This window comes from Monodon monoceros, unplaced genomic scaffold (genome assembly GCF_005190385.1).
Source record: "Monodon monoceros isolate NGI ecotype Baffin Bay Population unplaced genomic scaffold, NGI_Narwhal_1 Super_Scaffold_8, whole genome shotgun sequence".
Taxonomy (NCBI): domain Eukaryota; kingdom Metazoa; phylum Chordata; class Mammalia; order Artiodactyla; family Monodontidae; genus Monodon; species Monodon monoceros.
Window position 1 is genome coordinate 1,147,202 of NW_021703785.1, and position 21,200 is coordinate 1,168,401.

The 21,200-nt window shown below is 47.9% G+C and overlaps 1 protein-coding gene across 1 annotated transcript in view; it reads left to right on the forward strand.

Moving 5' to 3' along the window:
• Nucleotides 1–21,200, forward strand: part of TUBGCP3 (tubulin gamma complex associated protein 3) — a 61,218-nt gene that overhangs the window by 37,531 nt on the left and 2,487 nt on the right. Inside the window, exons 15-21 of the mRNA XM_029210235.1 lie at nt 766–901; nt 1,987–2,055; nt 4,557–4,692; nt 12,420–12,508; nt 12,634–12,765; nt 16,180–16,320; nt 20,325–20,441. Coding sequence (XP_029066068.1) covers nt 766–901; nt 1,987–2,055; nt 4,557–4,692; nt 12,420–12,508; nt 12,634–12,765; nt 16,180–16,320; nt 20,325–20,441 — 820 coding nt within the window. The remainder of the gene's footprint in view (nt 1–765; nt 902–1,986; nt 2,056–4,556; nt 4,693–12,419; nt 12,509–12,633; nt 12,766–16,179; nt 16,321–20,324; nt 20,442–21,200) is intronic.

Sequence of the window (21,200 nt, forward strand, 5' to 3'; positions counted from 1 at the left end):
AGCATTTAGCCGCTTACCCGTGTTTGTTGCAGACCGCAGCATTTAGCTGCTTACCCGTGTTTGCCTTATGCTGTGCTTTAATAACCGGAGTGTCTCATCCTTGACAGTAAATGAAAAATGTATTTCTTCTCAAAGGCCTGTTTCAAGTTTCCGGTTTTAAAAGGGGAATGTCATCAGTCTCTAGCTTGCCTCAGATTTATTTGAGCGACACTGACGTTGTTGGTCCTTTTTCACCCTGTGCACACCTGGGGCGGATCTCGGAAACGTTAGCTTCATATTTAGGAACGCAGATGTCAGTTTCATATTTAAGAATGCAGACGTCAGTAACCCTTAAGTGTTTGCTGGTAATACAGTAGTTTTTAGCCTTTAGAATCATGGTGTCCACACAGCCAATTGTTTTGATTTAGTCTAGTCCTTTCTGCCCATTGGATCTGTACAGGAAGTTACAGTAGTTCATGCTACTGTAGGCCAGGCTTAAGTTTGAAAACTGTATTTTTTAACATGCGTGGCTCACTTAAGGATTTTCAATTTTAAGCTGAATCAAAATTAATTTTAAAGAAGTGTTTTGCTCCCCCAAATACTTGATGAAATCTTATTTATAGTTAATTCTGTAGCATTCAGATTTCGTAGTCATTTTGTTACCGTTGTATCGGTTCCATTCGTCCTGTTAGGTTTTGTCATTTGAACTCTATAATCTGAAGTTTTCAGGAAGCGCATTGAGAATCCAAGTAACATCCTCTTTTACTTTTACAAAACTCTGTTAAGACCAGAGCTTGTCCGTCCGGCTACGACTTTGTACCAGCACAACCTGACTGGAATTCTTGAAACAGCTGTCAGAGCCACCAACGCCCAGTTTGACAGCCCTGAGGCCCTCAGAAGACTGGATGTGAGGCTGCTGGAGGTACCGCAGCTCTGGTCCCAGCCGGGGCTCCTCGCTGGCGCCCTCCATGTGGCCTGAGGCCCCTCTGCTCTGCTCGGCTCTCTTCTCTTCTCTTCCCTTCCCTTCTCTTCTCTTCCCTTCCCTTCTCTTCTCTTCTCTTCTCTTCTCTTCTCTTCTCTTCTCTGCTCTTCTCTGCTCTGCTCTGCTCTGCTCTGCTCTGCTGTCTCTTCTCTGCTCTTCTCTGCTCTGCTGTCTCTTCTCTGCTCTTCTCTTTTTTCTTCTCTCTGCTCTTCTCTGCTCTGCTTTTTCTTCTCTTCTCTTCTCCGCTCTCTGCTCTTCTCTGCTCTCCTCTCTTCTCTGCTCTCCTCTCTTCTCTTCTCTTCGCTGCTCCACGCGGCTCTGCTCTGGTGGGGGGGAGCTGGCCACCGTGTGTCGGAATCCCTGTCCGGAGGCCTGGCGTGGTGTGGCCTCAGACGGGTCCCTGCACCTCAGTGTGTTCTCCTGACAGAGGGCCCCCAGGGCTGCGGGCAGGGGACATGCAGCTCTGTCCTGGGGCCTGGCCACGTGGATGCTTAGTCACCACCGCTGTTGCTGCTGGTGACGATACCGGGCACAGAGGTGACAGATCGCAGTAGCACTGATCACAAACAGAGGTGTTTGGTTTTAGTTGGGAGAAGATGGCCTCTTAGGGGAGTGAGCATTTCATAAGCATAATCCACGTTTGCTCACTTATGATGAAGGACCATTAGTAGAGCCTGTGGGTTTTTAAAACGTGTTTACCTTCATGGATTAGGAACACAAAAGGCGGTGGGTTTTTGTCATTTAAGAAAATGCTGATGAATGTTAAAACTGATTTTACAATATTCATTAAAACATGCTCTTTATTCCAGAATATTTGCAGGGCACCTCGTATGTGCCTGTCTGTCTAGATGCTGAGGGTACAGGAGTGGAAAAAAGATGCCCTCCTCTGCTCTCAGGCAGCTCACGCTCAGAACTGCTGAGTGGTTTTTAAAAATTGGGCTTTATTTTAATGCCTTTCCCTTGAGGACTCGACAGCTTCACAGTGGTGGGAAGCCCTGCAGTTGTGTGTTTGTTTTTGCTCTCAGGTCTCTCCAGGTGACACCGGCTGGGACGTCTTCAGCCTGGATTACCACGTCGATGGGCCCATTGCAACCGTAAGATCCCGCTGGGCGCCGTCATAGCTGTTTGGGTGGCTGCACGTCCCTGTTGCTTCAGAGTCGGTTTCTCTCTAGAGCTCCGCGTGAAGTGCTTGCTCGCATCCCCAATGCATCCATTGAATGAATGCTCGAGCCAGAGTCGTGTGTGTGTGCGTGTGCATGTGTGTGTGCACCAGTCACTAATGAGTGCTGAAGTGCTGGATTATTTTAAGAATTCTTAATATCATTTGTTCTTATCATAGGTTTCAGCAAGTACTTAACAAATGGGTTATTCATTTTGTTCCATTATTCTTAGACTGTAGTGACTAATTTAGGATAATTTGAAGGGAACTATATTTTAGTGGCGTTGTATTTTTACTACTTGGATAGAATTTGATATTTAGTATCCATTTGAGCTGATGAGAAAATAGCTGCCCAGTTGTTCACGGCGCTCTTCCGCTGTGTTTAAAGAAAAGTTCTATTTCCTTGAATGGTTCCCAGGTCATAAAGGATTGACCAGCACAGCTCTCTTGTGTGTCTGCAATTAAAATGCCCTCTTTAGGGCTCAGTTTTTCTTTATTCAGACTTGAGTGGACTCTCCTTGACCAAGGTGTCTCTTTGAACTTACCTCAGTCATTTTCGTATCTGAAATATTGAAGAAGGACATGCATTTCTTCTAATTCTTGGGAAAAGATTTTGTTAAGAAGTAGTGTAATTTGGCTCTACAGTGTCTCCCTAGCGGTCTCTGCAGAGTTGGCTGTCCATGGCTGTCCTTCCTCTGCAGGGGTGATGTGGGCCCATCTCCTGCTGGAGAGCCTGCACCGAAGCCGGGCTCTCCTGCATTCCCTCTGGGCTGACAGCTTTACTCTGGCAGGGGGCTCTGTCTGTCTCCTGTGAGGCGGTAGCTACTGGGGCAGGCTTTTCACGCGTAAACTCCCATTGTTTAAATTTTACCAGATCAAAGCTACTACATTTTCAATATACAGCTGTGCTCAAACTTAATTTTTGGTCATATTCAAATTAGTTTTTTCTCCTTTGATGTATGTCATAAATAGTTTTAAGTAATTATAATGTACAAAACAGGATATTTTAACAAATTATTTATGTTAGAAACTTTCATATTATCTACCTTGTTAATATTGCATATATTACATATTATTTTTTCGTAGTATAAATGATACCACAGTGAGGGCAGCTACATCGATTATTTCACAGAATGTAGGTGCCTGGAGTAATAGATACACTGAACATGCTGTATGTACCCGGTTACTTAATTATTGTATGATTTTGCACATCTTATGAGAGTATCAAAGTTATGCATTGCATACCTTGTGCATAAGTAATTGATCACGCAATGTTATATTTTCAAGATTTTAGATTTTTAAAAGCTCTAGTAGAGTCAAGAAAATAAGTTTATATCATAGATGTATTTAAAAAGAAATTTAAGATAGATCCCTGCCTGTGGCTAATAGGTGTCAATTTCCTTGCCGACTCCAGTGGGTTGATGGTCCGACGGGAGAGGCTGGATTGGAAGGAGAAGAGGTCTTGTAATTGGTTGGTGGAGTCTGCCCAGGACTCACACAGGGAGTGGCCTCTTCCCTGTCCAGTCTTTGCCCTCCAGTCCCAGGGTCAGCATATGTCCTGGGTTGGCATGTTCTCAGTGGAGTGGCTGTACCTGTAACCATTGTATTATACAGCTGCAGGTAATCAGACTAGCGTTAGAAATTGAAATAATTTTTAACTATCACATTAAATTCTGTGCAGTTGGATACAGAAGTTACTAGAAAGATAAAAAGGGCTGTTTTATTTAAAAATTTATGGTTTTAGAATCAGATTTTAGAAGCAAATGGATTTCCTGATTTTTCCCTGTTTAATTTACCATATTAATCTCTATTTCCTTTCTATTCTCATTGAGATTGTCATTTTTTGTATAGAATTTAATTAGAATGGGTACATATCTTAGTTACATAGTTAGGTCTTCTATAACACAGCATTATTTTAGATTCTTACAAATTCTGGGAAGAAGGATTTGGAAGGACAGATGTCATTTTGACAGTGGGCAGGATAAGATCCATATATTTCTACCCTTGGTCTCCAGGCTGTTACATGAGGTGTCAGGAGCTTATTTGTTGAATGTTCCTCCGAACTTTATTCTGCAGTAAGTGATGGACTGAGGGACCACGTCCTGTGGGTGCTGTTTCCCTGTGTGAATGCAATGGGATGTGAATGTCCCCCCTCGAGACAGTTCATAGTTGTAAGGAATTTCGGTCACACTGAACTTTTGTACATCAGGTCCGTTGAATGTGCTCTGACACATAAACGATCAGCGTGGTTGCTGTGTGATGACGCTTTCCTAAAGTGTGCTGTGTTGGTTGCTTACATACTACTTAGAACGTGTTAGAGTTGGTTGTGTGTTCTCTGGCTTTTTGTTTAAGGAAAAAAAAAAAAAAGACTGAGCCCTGCCCTGGGAGGACCCTCACCTCACAGGATCCTGTCAGCCTGTGTTCTGCTCTTTCCAGGTGTTCACTCGAGAGTGTATGAGCCACTACCTGAGAGTGTTTAACTTCCTTTGGAGGGCCAAGCGGATGGAGTACATCCTCACTGACATCCGGAAGGGGCACATGTGCAACGCCAAGCTCCTGAGAAATATGCCAGGTAAACCCCGGCAGAGGGCATGTCCCTGCCTGGCCCCTGGTTTCTAGCAGCTTCGCAAAAACAAAAGTGTTCTTCACGTAATTGAAAAGTGGTTTCTTGTGCTTTTGGATTTGTCTTTTGTGGAGAGGCTCATTTGTAATATGCTTATCTTGACTTCAGTGCAAATCAGGAAAAGAAACTGAGTCAAGTTAGGTTTTTTTAGACATTGAAGTTTCTTTTAGAGTCATGTAGTGTTCATATATGTACTTTAATTTTTTTTAAAAAATAATCTTTAAGGAAAGAAAGCTGTTTAATAAATCACTGGCTCATTTAAAATTCACTAAGTGTTTTAATTAAAGTCTGTTTGGGAATTGCTTTAATATTGTTTTGGTTCATAAACCAGGACATGGGAAGATTTTACAATATTTTACAGTTAAAAGCTATAATAAAACTCTCATGTCATGTAGTCAAGTTCTTTTTTTTGTTTTTGTTTTTTTTGTGGTACGCGGGCCTCTCACTGTTGTGGCCTCTCCCGTTGCGGAGCACAGGCTCCGGACGCGCAGGCTCAGCGGCTGTGGCTCACGGGCCCAGCCGCTCCGCGGCATGTGGGATCTTCCCGGACCGGGGCACGAACCCGTGTCCCCTGCGTCGGCAGGCGGACTCTCAACCACTGCGCCACCAGGGAAGCCCCAAGTTCATTTTAATGTTATAAATATTGAGTGACTTGAATTATGAATAATTTTGAAATCTTTATATTGGAAGTGATTTGGTCAAAACGTTTGAGAAAGTATTTCAACAAATTATGTCTCCAGAGAAGAACCACACGGTCATACTGTTAATCCTTTGGTGAAAGCAGTTCCTAAAAGAGGAGCAGTTGTTTGCAGAAAGGCTGCATGAGCTCTGCTTGTTTACTAGGTCGAGGCTCCTCCCTGGGCAGCTCCCAGAGTTCCAGAACTGTGACACCGCAGAAGCTGGGGGCTGGTGGGTACCTGTCCACGTGGTAACACGCGGAATCACAGGTTTACTGGCGTCCAGGCTTTCTGTCTTCCTGGCGGGACTCGGCGAATGGTCGTGATGCTCTTAGGCTCCTGGCCGAGCTTCCTCCGGACTCACTTCGAGACGATTAATGGTAGGGTCCCTCTGAAGTAGCTGAGAAGGAATCAAGAGGGGGCGTTTTCTTTGAAAGCCTCTCGTGGTTGTGGACGGTAAATATGCCTTCAGCGTCCATTTTCTAGTCGATGAGGACGGAGGCGCTGGCTCCTGGCTCTGCTTCTGCCGCCCTCCCCGGAAGTCGCGCGGTCGGAAGTCACACGGGCGGTGCGCCTGCCAGGTGTCCCCTGGGCCTGCCCTCCGTCCTCCCCTGCGAGCACAGGGGTCTCATGTTCCTCAGTGTCTGATCGAGATCGTTTCAGCACAGCGCAGATATTTGTCATTGCATCACTCTTCTCCTTTCGAAATAAACAACTGTATTATTATTATTTTTTTTAATATAAATTTATTTATTTATTTTTGGCTGTGTTGGGTCTTCGTTTCTGTGCGAGGGCTTTCTCCAGTTGCGGCGAGCGGGGACCACTCTTCATTGCAGTGCGCGGGCCTCTCACTGTCACGGCCTCTTCTGTTGTGGAGCACAGGCTCCAGACGCGCAGGCTCAGTAGTTGTGGCTCACCGGCTTAGTTGCTCCGTGGCATTTGGGATCTTCCCAGACCAGGGGTCGAACCCGTGTCCCCTGCATTGGCAGGCAGATTCTCAACCACTGCGCCACCAGGGAAGCCCGACAACTGTATTATTTTTAGCTGTGGGAAATCTGAGCTCTGTAACAGATCTAAGTATTAGCTGGTTCTGATACGTTTTTCTGATTTGGATATCAGCAATGTCTATGCGAATTGGCTTTTCTCTTATTTTGAATAGTCAGCAATGAGTTTTGTTTTCTACTTGAAGATAACTAACGCATTTATTTGATCAGTTTTCTGTGTAATTTTAACATAACTTGATCCTATTGTATCGTGTTCAGTTTCAGCTTCTTTCACTGAGCCTTTTCCCTTGTCATTAAAATTTCTTCTAAAATATTTTTAATAGCATAATATTGCCTCCTGTGGACATATCATTTTATCTTTTCTCTTCGGTTGGGCATATAGTTTCTTTGGTTTTTTTTTTTTACTCTTTTTCCACTAATATAAATAATGCCATAAGCTTTGTGTAAATATATATTTATATGCCTCTGAATATTTCTTTAGAATAGGTGAATTGGAAATGGAATTGCTGGGTTAACAGATACGAATCTTAGTTTTACTTTACATTTACTAATACTTTTATTTCTTAGTATTTATATTTTAACTCTGTTGGTACATATTGTCAGATTACTTTTCAGGAAAGTTTGTACCTGAAAAGTTTGTACCAATTTAATTTACATCCCCGTAAGCACAGCTGTCACTGGTTGATAGTTGTCTGTATTGCTGTTTTCTTTCTTCTTTTTTTTTTTTTTGAGTAACATTGGATATTATGTTCAAACAAACTGTCAATTTGATAGGTGAAAATGGAAGTTCATTTTATTTGTTTTGCATGAATTAAAAAAAATTTTTTGGCCACACCCCATGGCATGCGAGATCTTAGTTCTCTGACGAGGGATTGAACCCGTGCCCCCTGCAGCCGTGCCCCCTGCAGTGGAAGCGTGGAGTCCTAACCACTGGACCACCAGGGAGTTTCCCCACTGGACCACCAGGGAATTCCCTGGAAGTTCATTTTAATTCCTTTTAATGCTTTTTAAATTATCTTTGAATGTAAACACTTTCCTTTCTTCCTTTTTTTTGTCATTTGTGTTTGTTTTTTCAGGAAATTGTTTTTTTGCCCATGTTTCTGTTGGAGTGCAGCGTTCTTACCTTTAACTTATAAGGAAGTGTTTTAGTTATTAACGGCCAGGCAACTTGATGAACAGAGATCAACCAGGTAGTCTTTTTAACACAGCAGATTTAGAAATTTCCCACCAACCATAAATCTGAGGCAGAATACAGGAAGATTCCAGAAAATGCTTCTGAAAGCAGCCCGTGGAGTCCTTCACATATGCACGTGTGTGTTTGGTCATGTGCACAGTATCCATGATCATCACCCAGATATAATTTTAATAATATTCATCAAAATAAGCTGTTTGGAGTGAATAGTTACACCTGAAAATGATTGGCTCAGAGCAAGAGAGTTTGATAATGGTATGCCAGGCCGATTAAACCCATTTTTATATATATTTGCCATTTAGCTAGATAGAAAAGATTATGGATCTGAAATGGTTTAAAGATTTTTTTCCTTTAAAAAGAAATGGAAGTTCTTTTGTTAGATTCAGTTAATCTAAAAACTGTTGCTGTTAGTGGCAACTAAATGTGTATTTCAGATAACATTTAACCAGATGAAATAGACAAATACAGAACTACAGGTAAATGAGCTTCCTGCCTCTTTCTCAGCCTTTGTGTCCTGGGGGCAGGGAGCGCATGGAGCTTCCCCTCCCCAAAGAATGGTGTTAAAATAGTCTCCGTTTTGGTCCTCGTTGGAAATAAAACTGAAGGAGGAGGAGGTAGGGGGAGTGGTCGGCTCCCCTGCTGGCAGGGCTTGTTTTCCTTTCTTGGTGATTAATATGATAACGATTCCTCTTACAGCTGGCCTCCTAGACTTAGTGGAGTGGTGGCTCAAAGATGAGTAGATGTTTTTCTCTTTGCAAGTTCCTTTTTGCGTCTGTCGTTTTTGTCCACATGGGTGAGTAGGTAGTCCTCAGTGATTACACGCCTGTGAAGTGTTCTCTTCTTGTTTGCCGGACTGCTAAGTTGAGTGCTTAGTGCTCTGCCCAGATTCTGGGCTGTGGCCTCGAGCTGATTCCTAGTCTTCTGCCTCAGGGTCCTCGTCCGGGTCAGGGCTGGTTGGCAGCACTTGCCTTCAAGGGTTGCCAGGATGGAATCTGTGCAGCGCTCAGCCCAGTACCCCTCGGGGAGCCCCACGTGGACAGGTGTCCTCACACTTGCCTGGTAGACAGAGGACGCCAGACGGTGTCTGCAGGAGGCCCTGACCGGTGACCAGAGGTCTTGTACCCAGGAGACAGGAAAGACCCAGGATCTTACCAACGTCCTTTGACTCCATAGCCTTGAGAAATGAATCTCATGGGTAATTTGGTGAAGTCACTTTTAAATATCATCCCTTCAGCTGTAGATAAAAGTTGAAGGAGGTGATTTTGAAATTGTGAATAAATTGTTTTAGGGTATTTTTTAGAAAGAAACTTTTGTAATTTTTAACAACACTCAAGGCTATTTCCAGTGCATCTCCAGTTGGGCAGAAGCTTCTGGGAAAGATGTCCAAACCACACGGTCAAGCCCGTGAGAGCTGCTGGTGTATTTTAAAGCCCTGAAGTCCCTCCTGCAGCCTTGAGGGGCAGTAGAGGATTACAGACAGGTCTAACGTCTCACACCTAAGTCTCCCGGAGGGGAGATGGTCATTCTTGGTGTCTGTGTAAAGCCGTCTGCCGCCACGTTAGTCCAGCGGGAGATGTACTGTATTTATGTATTTATTGGACCTCAGGGTGAATGTTGCTTTGCTTTTGGAATTTTTAGAATTATATGGTTATTTGTGGTTCAATTATAAAAACACAAGTACTTATATTTTAAGTATGTTTTAAGTGTATTTTCAAGGTTCTGGGTAAAGAGATTCAAGGGCTGTTTCAGGTGTAAGTTGTATTTTTTAGGAGTTAAAGGACCAAAGTATACCTTGTGAATTCAGTCTCCATATCAATTGGGTTCATAGTCGTTAGAGCCTTAACTGGGCAGTGAGCAGCTCCGAATCCGTCAGCTCAGAGCGCTTGCTCTCTCACGCGGGGAAGGGAAGCACTGTGGTGTTAGAGGGATTGCAGGCTTTACCGCGTGGGTTACTTTACCAGATCCCTTTTCAGGAGGCAGTGCCCTCGGGTCCCTTCACTCTCAGAGCTTTATCTTAGGAGGAGGGTGCATTAAAGATGCTGTCCTCCGTGCTCCCTTCAGACTGGAGAACAGATAATTTTTCTAGAGTGAAAATACATTTGGTAGTACTTGAAGACTATAAAGAAAATAACACACATTTTACCATTGTTGCCAAATTTGCCTTTGGTCACGGAAACCTTTTGAAAAGGATGTGAGTGAAATAGTCAAGACATAGATTATGCAGATTGTCTCCTTAAAGTTTGAGGATCGAAATGATTCATTCAGTAAATAATGATTGGCCTACTCGGTGCTGCCCGTTCTTGGTATCCAGTGGTGGATGTGACAGAAAGGTCCCTGTGGTCAGGAAGCGTCTTGTTTCGCAGGCAAGCTGGACGTGTCAGCAGGCACTTAGAGCGCTTTGATCGTCGTTTGAAGTGGGGAAGACCAGGTGCTGTGGGAGTACGGGAGGGAGACCCCCACCAGGTGGTGTCATAGGACGGAGGGGCTCCCGGGCTGGCATCTGGAGGTGAGTGCGTTAGACGGGAAGAGTGGGGAGTGGGGGAGGGCCGGGGGCCGGCAGAAGAGCATGTTCAGAAGGGGGGCTGGGCCAGGTGCAAGGGCCTCGAGGCCCAGTGAGCCGGTGTGACTTCAGTGCAGCGAGGGCCAGGGAGGCTCCGCCCCAAGGGCTGAGCTTGGAGGCCAGCAGACCGGCCCACCACGACGGCGTGCGAGCGTTACGCGGCCCGGGGAGCCTGCAGCCTCGGGGCTGAGAGCCGTGGGGTGGGAGGTGTGGCCAGGGTGGACCCCTGGGCCTCTGCTTTCGGGCACTGCGGGAGGAGCGGGGCCGGGCTGTCAGGTCAGGCTCACCTGTGTGAGATGTTTTTAAGGGTAAATGGATCTGCAGCCCACGACAGGTCTGGGCAGGAGGAAGAGACTTCAGCTTAGGTGATAGAGGACACCCAGACTGCACAGAGCAGTGAAACCTGGAGTCAGGCTTCTTCCCTGATGTGTGGAAGGTTGTCCTGGAGCCGGAGGCTGGCAAGTGGCCGCAGATGTGCTCTTGCCTCTGCACTGTCCCAGGCCCCCGGGCAGCGCTCAGCATTCTCACGTCATCCGCCGGGAGCCGGGATGAGACCTCCCATTCTGCCTGCGATCTTAAACTTTCTTGGTGGGAAAATGTCAGGCTGGGTTAGTGTAAACTGCAGACCCGTCCCACGGGGCTGGAAAACAGGCCGCCCCCGCTTGCTGTGAGTACGGGCAGAGCCGTGCCCTCGGAAGCGGCGAGGTTGTGCTGGACGAGGCCTCAGAGACGCTGGGCTTCCGGGAAAGTTCCACCCGAGGTCTGTGATGACATGAAGAACACTAAAGAAACAGACCCTTCCACATGGGGTTTCTAGACTATTTCGTATCACAGACCGTTTCATGGAACTTTGCCACTCTACGAAGAAATCCCATCACACCGAGAAAGGTCTGGAGAATCGGACTGGCACGCGCCCACGTGCCTGTGGGATGTTTGAATGTACACGGATGGCTCTCCAGGGGGACTGCCTGGCGTCGGGGGGGGGGACAGCCCGCCGTTCCAGCTCTGGTTAAACCCCAGATGGAGTTGCACACTGGGGTTACTTCTCTGAGAAGCTTACCTAAACCATAATGCAGATCAATATGGCTGAAAACAGCATGTTCTTACGCCTTTTTACATTGAAAAGTCATTTTAGTTAAATAGACTTTGAGTGCTAGACTAGAAGTCTTAGCCCCTCTGATGGTTTTAGTAGGATAAGTACATCCTTCACTCTGGACTTACAAATGAAATAGGAAGCTTATAGCTGTCTTTCAGAAGAATGTTACCATATTCATGGATTGCAGATTCCTGATGGTACGGGGGACGGCAGGCTTTGGAGCCTGTGCCGATCTTCTGAGGTGGCCGTGCTGTTTCTTCCCCGGCCGAGGAGGGCCTGTTAGACAAGCCAGAATCCCCACAAGTGTCTCTTAGTCCTCAGCTTGTAGAAAGCAGTATTTTTTCAAGTATACAGCACCACTGTTGTTTTTTTCACACCTGTTTATACGTCGCTCCGTCATTACTCTTTGAGGAAGGGACAAGAATGATTTCTCAAATAACCGCATGCAGCGACAAGTGAGCTATCCAGGTAGCTAATTGAAGGCCCTTGGAGCGGTAACAGAAATATGTCCAGTCTGACCCATATTAAAGTCATTCCCCCAATGGAGCCTTCAGGGACAGTAGTATCCCTAATAGTCCAGCGGAGTCTCTGAACAAAAATGAAAAGTCCAAGCAGAGAATGCTGCTCCCTGGTGACCCTCCAGCCTTTTCCTGGTTTTATAATCTCACAAAGAATAGGAGTGGAGTCTGGGCCCTGCCCACCCCCCTCCAAGTTCATGCTTCTCTCAGGTGACAAGGTCACATTCGGTACTTAAGGAAATGTCATTTTTGTCGCCAAATAGCTAGGGAATAGTAAAAGTCTCACGCACAGTAGGCAGACTGACTGACTGTAAAGAAACCATAAAATTGAGCTTATGTTTATTCAAGATATTGCATTATTGTAAAACAGAATTTCTCTACTTTTCAAATACAGTTATTTCATTTTATGCCATTTCTTGTTAGATCCTTATATTCCATAAAGTAATCTGTCACTGCGTGATTGGGTGGCTTAGTACGTGTTTACATAGCACAGAGATGGACTCTGGAAAGGCGGGTTCCTGCTTTAGGGGTCGAGAGTGAAAGTGAGGGAGTTTGGGGAAGACAGCTTGCAGGCGGCCAGGAGGGCGGGCTGTGCTGGTGTCCGACGGCGCTGTGCGGCTCTCTTGCAGAGTTCTCTGGGGTGCTGCACCACTGCCACATCCTGGCTTCCGAGATGGTCCATTTCATCCATCAGATGCAGTATTACATTACATTTGAGGTACGTTCGAATCAGCCCTCGATTCTGGTTGAGATCATCTTGTCTCAGGCCGTCGTGCTGTGCTTTGTAGAAGGTGCTGCGCCAGCGTGGCGCCAGCGCCTCCCTCAGGCTCTCGTCATTTCCAGGTGCTTGAGTGCTCTTGGGATGAACTTTGGAACAAAGTGCAGCAGGCCCAGGACCTGGACCACATCATCGCCGCGCACGAGGCCTTCCTGGACACCGTCATCTCCCGCTGTCTGCTGGACGCCGACTCAAGGGTAAGACAAGAACAGACGGTCAGCCAGTCCTTCCCTTGGGCTCGTCCCCTGGTGCGGCCACAGCCCTGGTAGCCGGGACAGTCTTGCTGTTAGTGTGATGTTTCCCCTCAGGGTTGGAGCAGTAGTGCTCAGGTGAGAACGTGCCTTGAACTGGGCATGAAAGGGTGAAGACTGGTGGCGCCCATCCACCTCCTGGGGTGGCAGCGATGTCCTCGCGTGCTGCTCAGGGGGGAGTCGTCCTGAGGGATGGCAGTGCGAGAACAAGCATTCAGAGCCCATCCCTCAGTTCAGGGGGTATGGGCGGAGGCCAGGCCTTCCGGAGCCTCTGGCGGCAGAGTCAGGACAGGCTGTCTGGATAAACCCTTGCTTGTTTGCTGACACTCCTTCCTGTAGGCCCTGCTGAAAGTTGCATGTTCCATGTGGCAAGTCTTCCCGGAGCTTAGATTTTATTCAGAGATCTGGGAAAATAAGGAACACTTTGCTTTCACTTGAGACAAATGTGAAGTAGGAAGCAAAATTTCAAGTACGTTTTTGACGTTAAATGTGCGGCTTTAAAGACGTTTCAGGATTGCAGAGGGCTGCTTCCCACTAAACCTCCACCCGCTGCAGGGGTCCTTCTGTGGGAACACGCTGTTTCGTCAGATTTCCTTTTTAGTAGACGCTTCAGCAGATATTTGCCAGAAGCGTGTGTGCGTTTGCACTCCCAGCAGCAGGTGCGTGAGAGTCCGTTTTCCTGCAGCCTCGCCAACAGAACATGTTGTCATACTTTAAAATTTTTGCCAGTGTGATAGATAGATGAGAAATTGTATCTTAGTGCTGTTTTTTATCATTTTTTATAACATCTTTATTGGAGTATAATTGCTTTACAATGGTATGTTAGTTTCTGCTGTATAACAAAGTGAATCAGCTATACTTGTCTGATTTTTTAGGTATATCTGGTTAGCCATCCATGGCTGGGAAAACAGGTATTTTGATATGCCAGATTTCATTATTAGAGAATTATTGATCATGTGTGCTTCTTTATAGATGCTTCAGATCAAAGATGCTTCTATATAGAATGTTCATAAATATATTGGAACAGTGGCACAGGAGTAATTTAAAATACTTGGAGCGTAAGGAGAACTTAGGAAGCGCACACCTCAGGGCTTTCAGCCTCGATCACTGCGCCTCGTCTGTATCAGGCTGGCGCTGTGGGCAGGTCTTCTCAGGGGTCTGCCTGCTGACACGCTCATGTTCAGTCCGGGTAGATGAGTGTCCAGGGCCCGACCTGATGGGCTGCGGGCGTTCGCTGCCACCGTGTCCTTGTCCACTCGCACAGCGCGGGGCACTGCGGGCAGGTGGACCTGAGGCTCCGTCCTGCTTCTCAGCTTTTGACCCCGGCGTTCCCGTGTTTTGAAAGAGCACGACACCCCTCTCTTCCCTACATTTGTGAGAATTAAATTGTGTGCTGCTCGTAAGCCGTCACCATAGTGCCTGGGACATGTGAGTTGCTAGTGTTTTTTTGTGTGTGTGTGTGTGTGTGTGTGTGTGTGTGGTACGCGGGCTTCTCACTGCTGTGACCTCTCCCGTTGCGGAGCACAGGCTCCAGACGCGCAGGCTCAGCGGCCACGGCTCACGGGCCCAGCTGCTCTGTGGCATGTGGGATCTTCCTGGACCGGGGCACGAACCCGTGTCCCCGGCATCGGCAGGCGGGCTCTCAACCACTGCGCCACCAGGGAAGCCCGCTAGTGTTTTTAAACAATTAAAAGTCATCTTGTGTGTGTGTGTTTTGCAGGGAGATTTACGATCGTTAGATCTAATGCTTTTTAGAAAACATGTGAAGGGCTGAGGGTTGTCCCCAAGCTGGCGAATCAGGAGCACATGCACCTGCCAGTGGCGGTGTCTCTGCCCGTTTGCATATGTGGAAGTTCCATTGTAAACAGCTAGAGGCCACGCTGCTCACTGCTAAAGATGTCTACGGGGATGAACAGAATCCAAGTGAGAAAATATTTTTGCCTGTAACGTAATTTTCTCATGATAGTAAATGTTTACGTGTGAGTTGGTCCTGGCTAAATTCATGGAAGGAGTCGTTTGCTGAAGACCTTAATGATCTTTTCTGAAATGGTCCGTCTGCTGAGGGTTTTACTTTTAATTTGATGGTTTATTTAAAGTAATCACTAGAGGGATTTTTGTTTTTTAAGAAACCCAATATATAAAACAAATTAAGGCAGTCTGTTATTGACATAAATTAAATGTATTTTTCTTACGTCACTTAGTAAGAAAAACAAGGCTGTTTGATACACGTAATTTTGAAATTGGAGGTTGTGACAGGTGTGTGTATACATTTTTGTAATTTCTGTTTGTGCAATTCTTGAGAAAAATCCTGAGTCACACTGTAAATTGTCGCAAACCGGTGTCAGCACAGAAGGCGCTGTCGTCGTCGCCCTGTCTGAACAGATTGCTGACGACAGAAGCACATATTACACTCTTAGCTCGGAGTAAACAGCAGTAAGTCACCCCAGCTCCAAAAATAGTAAATTTTTATTTGACTACAACAAAGAAACAAACTAGAAGAAATAAATCCTTGTTAAAAAGTCGTCTCCAGTTTTTGTTTTGATTTTGTGTTATGGCTGAGGCCCCACCAGGAACAGGCAGCTCTGAGCCGAGCGCACTGCTTGCTGTCCACGGAAGACCCCGTGGGTGTTACCTTTCAGCCCCCTGCCCCTTCCCCTCCGCCGGCGCTGGTGTTGTGGTGCTCGCCGTACAGCCTTGGGTTAGGGTTAGGATGTGTATGGTGCGTGGATATCGTTTGGTGTACATACAAGACTGTGTGCTGTGGTCTCCTCCTTTCCGTGCCACACTAGAGAAAGAATGCATGACCTGCGGTAGGTGTGTGCCCTGAGGCACCCTGTGAATTAGGGAGACGCACTGTCGCCCTTGGTTTAAAACCATCCTGTCATTCCTGGTGTAAAGCGTGACACCTTTTTCTAAAAAACCTTGCAGGATCTGTTTTTTATACTTTTTAAAGAATTTCCTCTCTCATATTCTCCATGTCTGGTTTTGGTATGTGCCACCAAAAAAAAAAAAAAAGTGCTTTCCCATCCCTTTCTAATCCTCGAGCAGTCCCACTGTGGATGCAGCTGCGTGCTCCACACTTCGGAGTTGGGCAGCACCTTGGGTTCCCAGGTCTCGGTGAGGATGGGAGGTGATTCAGCCGAGAGCCTGGGCTCTGACTGCTTGCTGTTGCTATGGTGATTCAGAGCTCGCGTATTTGCCAGGACCGGGGGTTCAGTCAGTGTCTGCTGATGCATGAATGAACAGCTAAAGAGCGCCTTGAGAATTTCACTAAGTGTCAATATTTTATTTGAAAAACTTAGTAATAAGCGTGTTGGGGGCTCTGTTCATGAAAAGAAAAAACTTGTCCTCTCTCCCCAGGCACTTTTAAACCAGCTGAGGGCCGTGTTTGATCAGATCATCGAGCTTCAGAACACTCAAGATGCCATCTACAGAGCCGCCCTGGAGGAGCTGCAGAGGCGCCTGCAGTTCGAGGAGAAGAAGCAGCAGCGTGGAGCCGAGGTGTGGTTCTGGTGCTGGCGGGCTCATCCGCTTCGACAGTGAGCTGGTGCCGCAGCGATTACCAGCGCGGCAGACTCTGCCGCTGGAACGTCGCTGAGGCTGTGGTCGTAGCCGCGTCCGGCTGGGGCCCTGAGCGGCTCTGGACTCTTTTACAGGGAGCGGGCACCATCACTGTCCTCAGCTTTAAAAATCAGTGAAGGCAGAGTTCGCGGGAAGCTCTGGTCTCTTGCCAGCGTTCCTCAGTTAAGTGTCGAGACGTCCGTCTGCGTCGGTGTCTCCGCTGGGTGGTGCCCGACTCTGCATTGCTCTCATCTGGAGCTGGTGGGCACATGTACACCCGTGGGAACCGGATTTGTGCACGCCGGCTATTTTCAGTCACCTTACTGAGCAGTTCACGTCCTTCATGACCTTGAAGTACAAAGATTTATTGAATGAGTTTGAGTCTCTGTGGGATTTCTTGTATTGGATATAATCTGTAGTCTTTCACTTTTTCAAGATGCTTATCCTTGGGGTGGTGACAGACAGATTGTTCAGTTGATGCAGTTGGATTCGGTTTATTTTTGAGTATTCCCTTACAGTCTGCGTTAGAGGATCGTTAACTTGGAAGGGACACAGCGCATCGTGTACGTGTCGAGCCTTCAGGGTGTTCTAGAGATGGGTGTACTGCTCACTTTGTTTGCATTGCCGGGAGCAGGGGTTTGTGGCTGAAGTGTCAGAGTTGGCGACCCCCGGCCCCCGGGGCCTCCCGGCCCGCCCCGCCCAGGAAGCCTGCGCACCAGGCGGACTGAAGGTCACGACCCCGTCACCAGCTCTGTGCCTTTGCTGACTTGACCTCTCTGAGACCAGTTCTCCTGGTTTGTAGAATGGGAGTGATAATAAACAAACAGACTCCTCTGGAGCTCCTTATTTTCATGTGCTGGTGTATGTCAGCTGTCAAGTGTCCAGTAAATCCAGCCATGGCCGTGGTTTCTCAAACTGCCCACTTGCCCAGAGCTCTGCCCTTCTGGGGAATCGCTGAGCTTTGAGTCTGTGCTCTGGGGGCACCCAGGCTCACTCTCCAGACTGTTGCCCATCAGCGCCTCGGAGCAGACCTGCTCCGGGATACGCGGGAGAGGCGAGAGCTGCGAGTGTACCCGAGGAATGGTTAACGTTCGCGAGGCAGGGTGATCTGCGCGCTGTCATCAGACCTGAGGCCCCCGCAGGCTGGAGAGGCTGTGCAGGACGGCTCGGAGGGCCCAGGGTGCCTGGTCGGGGGCCTCTGCCCGCCCCTGCCGCAGCGTTCCGCACTGCTGCTGCTGGGCAAGGGCTCCCGGGTGCCTCTTCCTCCTTCAGTCCCAGCCCTCAGTTTTCTGCTTTCTTCCCACTTCTCAAAACCGTGTGTGATAATATGTCCAATTCAAATTTAGGGCTAAAGGCCTTTTCTTTCTTCTTTTTTCTGTCTCACAATTGGAAATCTTGTTTTCTAGCAGGAGCTCACCCAGCTCTTTGTTCTCTGACTCCACCTGCCCCCCCACACACCTGTACACACCTGTACACACCACTGTCTCAGAACAGGCATCCTGACCCTCCCCCCACAGTGCAGCAGCCGTGCGATTTCCCAGCCACGTGTCCGCTCCTGCAAGGTGACCTCCCTGAAATAGCTATTCCCGTAAGGTTTTGCCACCAGCTCAGTACCCAGTTAGATTAATTGGTTTCATTTTTGCTTTTAATTATTAGGGATAGCTTTTATTTATAAAACAAAATTGAATTTAACTATGTAAAGTCGTTACCTGGCTGCAAGTACAAGACAAAGTGTTTGGACGCAGCCGCTGTGCTGCTGACGTGAGCGTGCATGTCAGCCCAGCTGTGACGCGTATACCGCATCGTGACACTGCATCATGCTGTCCACTTAGAATTCGTGCGCTTTTTTATATGTATGTACTACAGTAAAATAGAATATTTAAGAATTGTGTTCGAAAAGACAAAAGGTGGTAGGGGAAGAAGAGATAGAAAGTAATATAAGTTTAGTAATTACTTCATCTTTTAAAACCCAGCATCAAGAGATATTTTTTAAAGCTCATGAAGTAAGTAAAACAGGTATATATATATATTAAAAGATAGAGACATGAAAACAATGTCTTCTAAAATCAGGCAGCAAGAAGGGGGCGCTCATCATTCATGCTCAGGCTGGTTAATGCTGTCTGAAGAAATAGAGCACAGGGACGGCCCGCTTTGTGAAGCTGTCCTTTTAAAGGCAGCCACTGAACAGGCTTAGAAGCCTCCTGGTTATCAGAAGAAGCACAGACCATGTGGTAAAAGATGGCCACCGTCAGGGAGACCGGAAAGCGTCTCGCTGGTGAGATGACAGTGAGGCCAGACGTGTCTGTCCCGTCAGCAGTGGCAGCGGGGCTAAGCCCACCGCATGCAAGGAGAGGCCTCTGGGTAACCTCTGGGCTGGGGCTGCCCTCTGGACCTGTCGCCTGCTCGCCCATGGCTGAGGGCTCGTCTGGGCAGACCTGCTTGGTCGGGAGGTTCTGGGACAGAAGAGACAGGACAGAGTGGAAAGGACGGACGACGCACTGGGCACCGAAGTTGTCCAGAGGAAAGCAGCTTGCCGTCGAGGGCACAAGGCAGTAGAGAGGACAGGGCCAGCTTGTGATGGAAGATGGGGTTGCGGTGAGGTCCCGCCACGGAGGGAGGGCCAGAGGGGCGCTAGAGGTGACCTGTGTCTCTCAGGCCACGGAGCCCCAGGACGCGATTCTGAAAATGCGCAACCCTCATGCTGACGGGAATAAACGGGGAGAGAGTCACCCAGATGCCCACTGAAGCCGCTGGGGAAGCAGCTGGGGAAGCAGTGAAACCCGGAGGCAGCCGGGCAGCAGGAGGAGGGCCCCGGTGAGATGAGGGTGAGCGTGGACGGAGGGCGTCCCCGGCCCAGGGGGAGCAGAACAAGCCGGGCACCGCCCGGGAGGCCATGGGGGGAAGACAGACACACCGAGGTGGTGAGGGAGTGCCGCCTGCTGTCTGGCTCAGACCCGTGAAGTCAGCCTGCGCACGGGAGGGAGATGAAGGGCTTTCTCTGGACAGAGGACAAATTCTAGGCAGAACAGTGGCTCAGCAAGGAGCAAAGTTGCTTATCAGCAGCTCTGCCACCGGAAAGGGAGCGGCCGGACCTCCGGCGTGGAGAGCGCTATGCTCCTGCGCCAGTTCAGTCACGGGGAGGGAAGTGTCCAGAGCCTGCTTGGGAAGCTCTGTGAAGTTGACACCAGATGCGAGAATCTTTATACCAGACCTAGGTTGTACATGTTGATGGAAAAAGTCTTACAGAAAATTCAGTGGAGACAGTTAACAGAATATTGAGAGAATAATTCACCCAGACTGGGGTTTATTTAAGGAATGCAGGGGTCCAAGAGATCTATTCATGTAATTTACCATGTTAATTGATAGGAAATGATCCTGTGATAATTCCTGCGTGTGCTGGCTGGAAAGCAGCTAGTCAGCTTCACCAGTGATTGAGAACAGTCTTTACATGCATCACGGCTAAGGGAAATGGTGAGAACCGTTCCCGTTCAAGTCAGGAGTTAATGCAACATGTGAGGGTGCCAGTGCTTTGAACCGTCGGGTTCAGTTTACAGACACGTAAAGTATCTGCCCTGAAATACGTACAAAATGACAGACAGACACAAGGCTGTTTATTACAGCGTTGTTTCTAATAGCAGAAGACTGGTGAGCTGTGACAAATCACCTGAATTGTTGGATGTAACACTGTGGCCGATGAACATCGTTAAGAACAGTGAGGGAGTTCTACGTGTACTCATGTGTATTGATGTAAAATACTTCCGAGGTATGTTATTAATTGAAAAAAGTAAGCTAGAGAGCAGTTTGGCATCAGAAAACGATCATGGACGTTTCCAGCGGCACAGAGGGGTGGAAGCCAGCGCCCCACCACTAACACGCACCTCAGCCCCGCCCCTCCAGCGTCTTCCATCCAGAGTCTAACCCGTCTGCTTCCCTCTGACTCTCAGGGCCAGTGGGGGGTGACGGCCGCAGAAGAAGAGCAGGAGAACCAGAGGGTCCGGGAGTTCCAGGAGTCGATACCAAGGCTGTGCTCGCAGCTGCGCATACTGACGCATTTCTACCAGGTGCGTGTCCAGCGAGTGGGTGCCGCCCACATCACACTGCTCTCCTCCCGTAACTGACGCTTGATGCCAGATGACGGAAGGGGCGTCGTTCCAGCCAGTCCAGCCTCTGCCGCTGGGTGGGAGTCTTGCCCTCGGTGCTGTCCGACCTCTGGTGGCCCTTCCTTCCCGTGGCTGCTCTGGTGGGCGCGGCTCTGCGGCCCCCTCCTCTGCGGACAGGCGGGGAGCGTGCGGGGAGCGTGCGGGACGGGCCTCAGGCTGCTGGGCCGCGGAGGCCACACGCTCTGCTTTGTCTCTTTTGAGGGTTTGTTTTCTGATTTCATGTTTCTCAAGGTGATGTTAGTGCTGGAAATAGAGGTGAAAAGATTTTACGAAGAGTTCTTCCACTCAGTTCTGGTAACTAATTAGACAAATCAGGCGTTGAACCCCAGACCTTGAAAAATTATGTTTCTGTGCCATGTATTCATTGGTTCAGAATTCCAACTGAAACGCCACGACCCTGTTCACTAGGCATCTAGTTTGCTTCCCAAGGTCCTCATACTTTTTAGTTTTGAATTTCTCTTCTGCATAACTAAGGGGTAAGTTTGTCCCTTTTGTAAGTGGCCTCACTTTGGCATTGGCCTCCTGTTACCTTTTTGTTGAAAACACGTTTCATAAATGGTGGTAATGACTGGTTTATGTCCAATGCAAAAATATCTGTCGGGCAGGTGTTTTGATGCTGAAGCGCTGTCTTGACCCAGGTCCTGCACGTGGTGTGGGTTC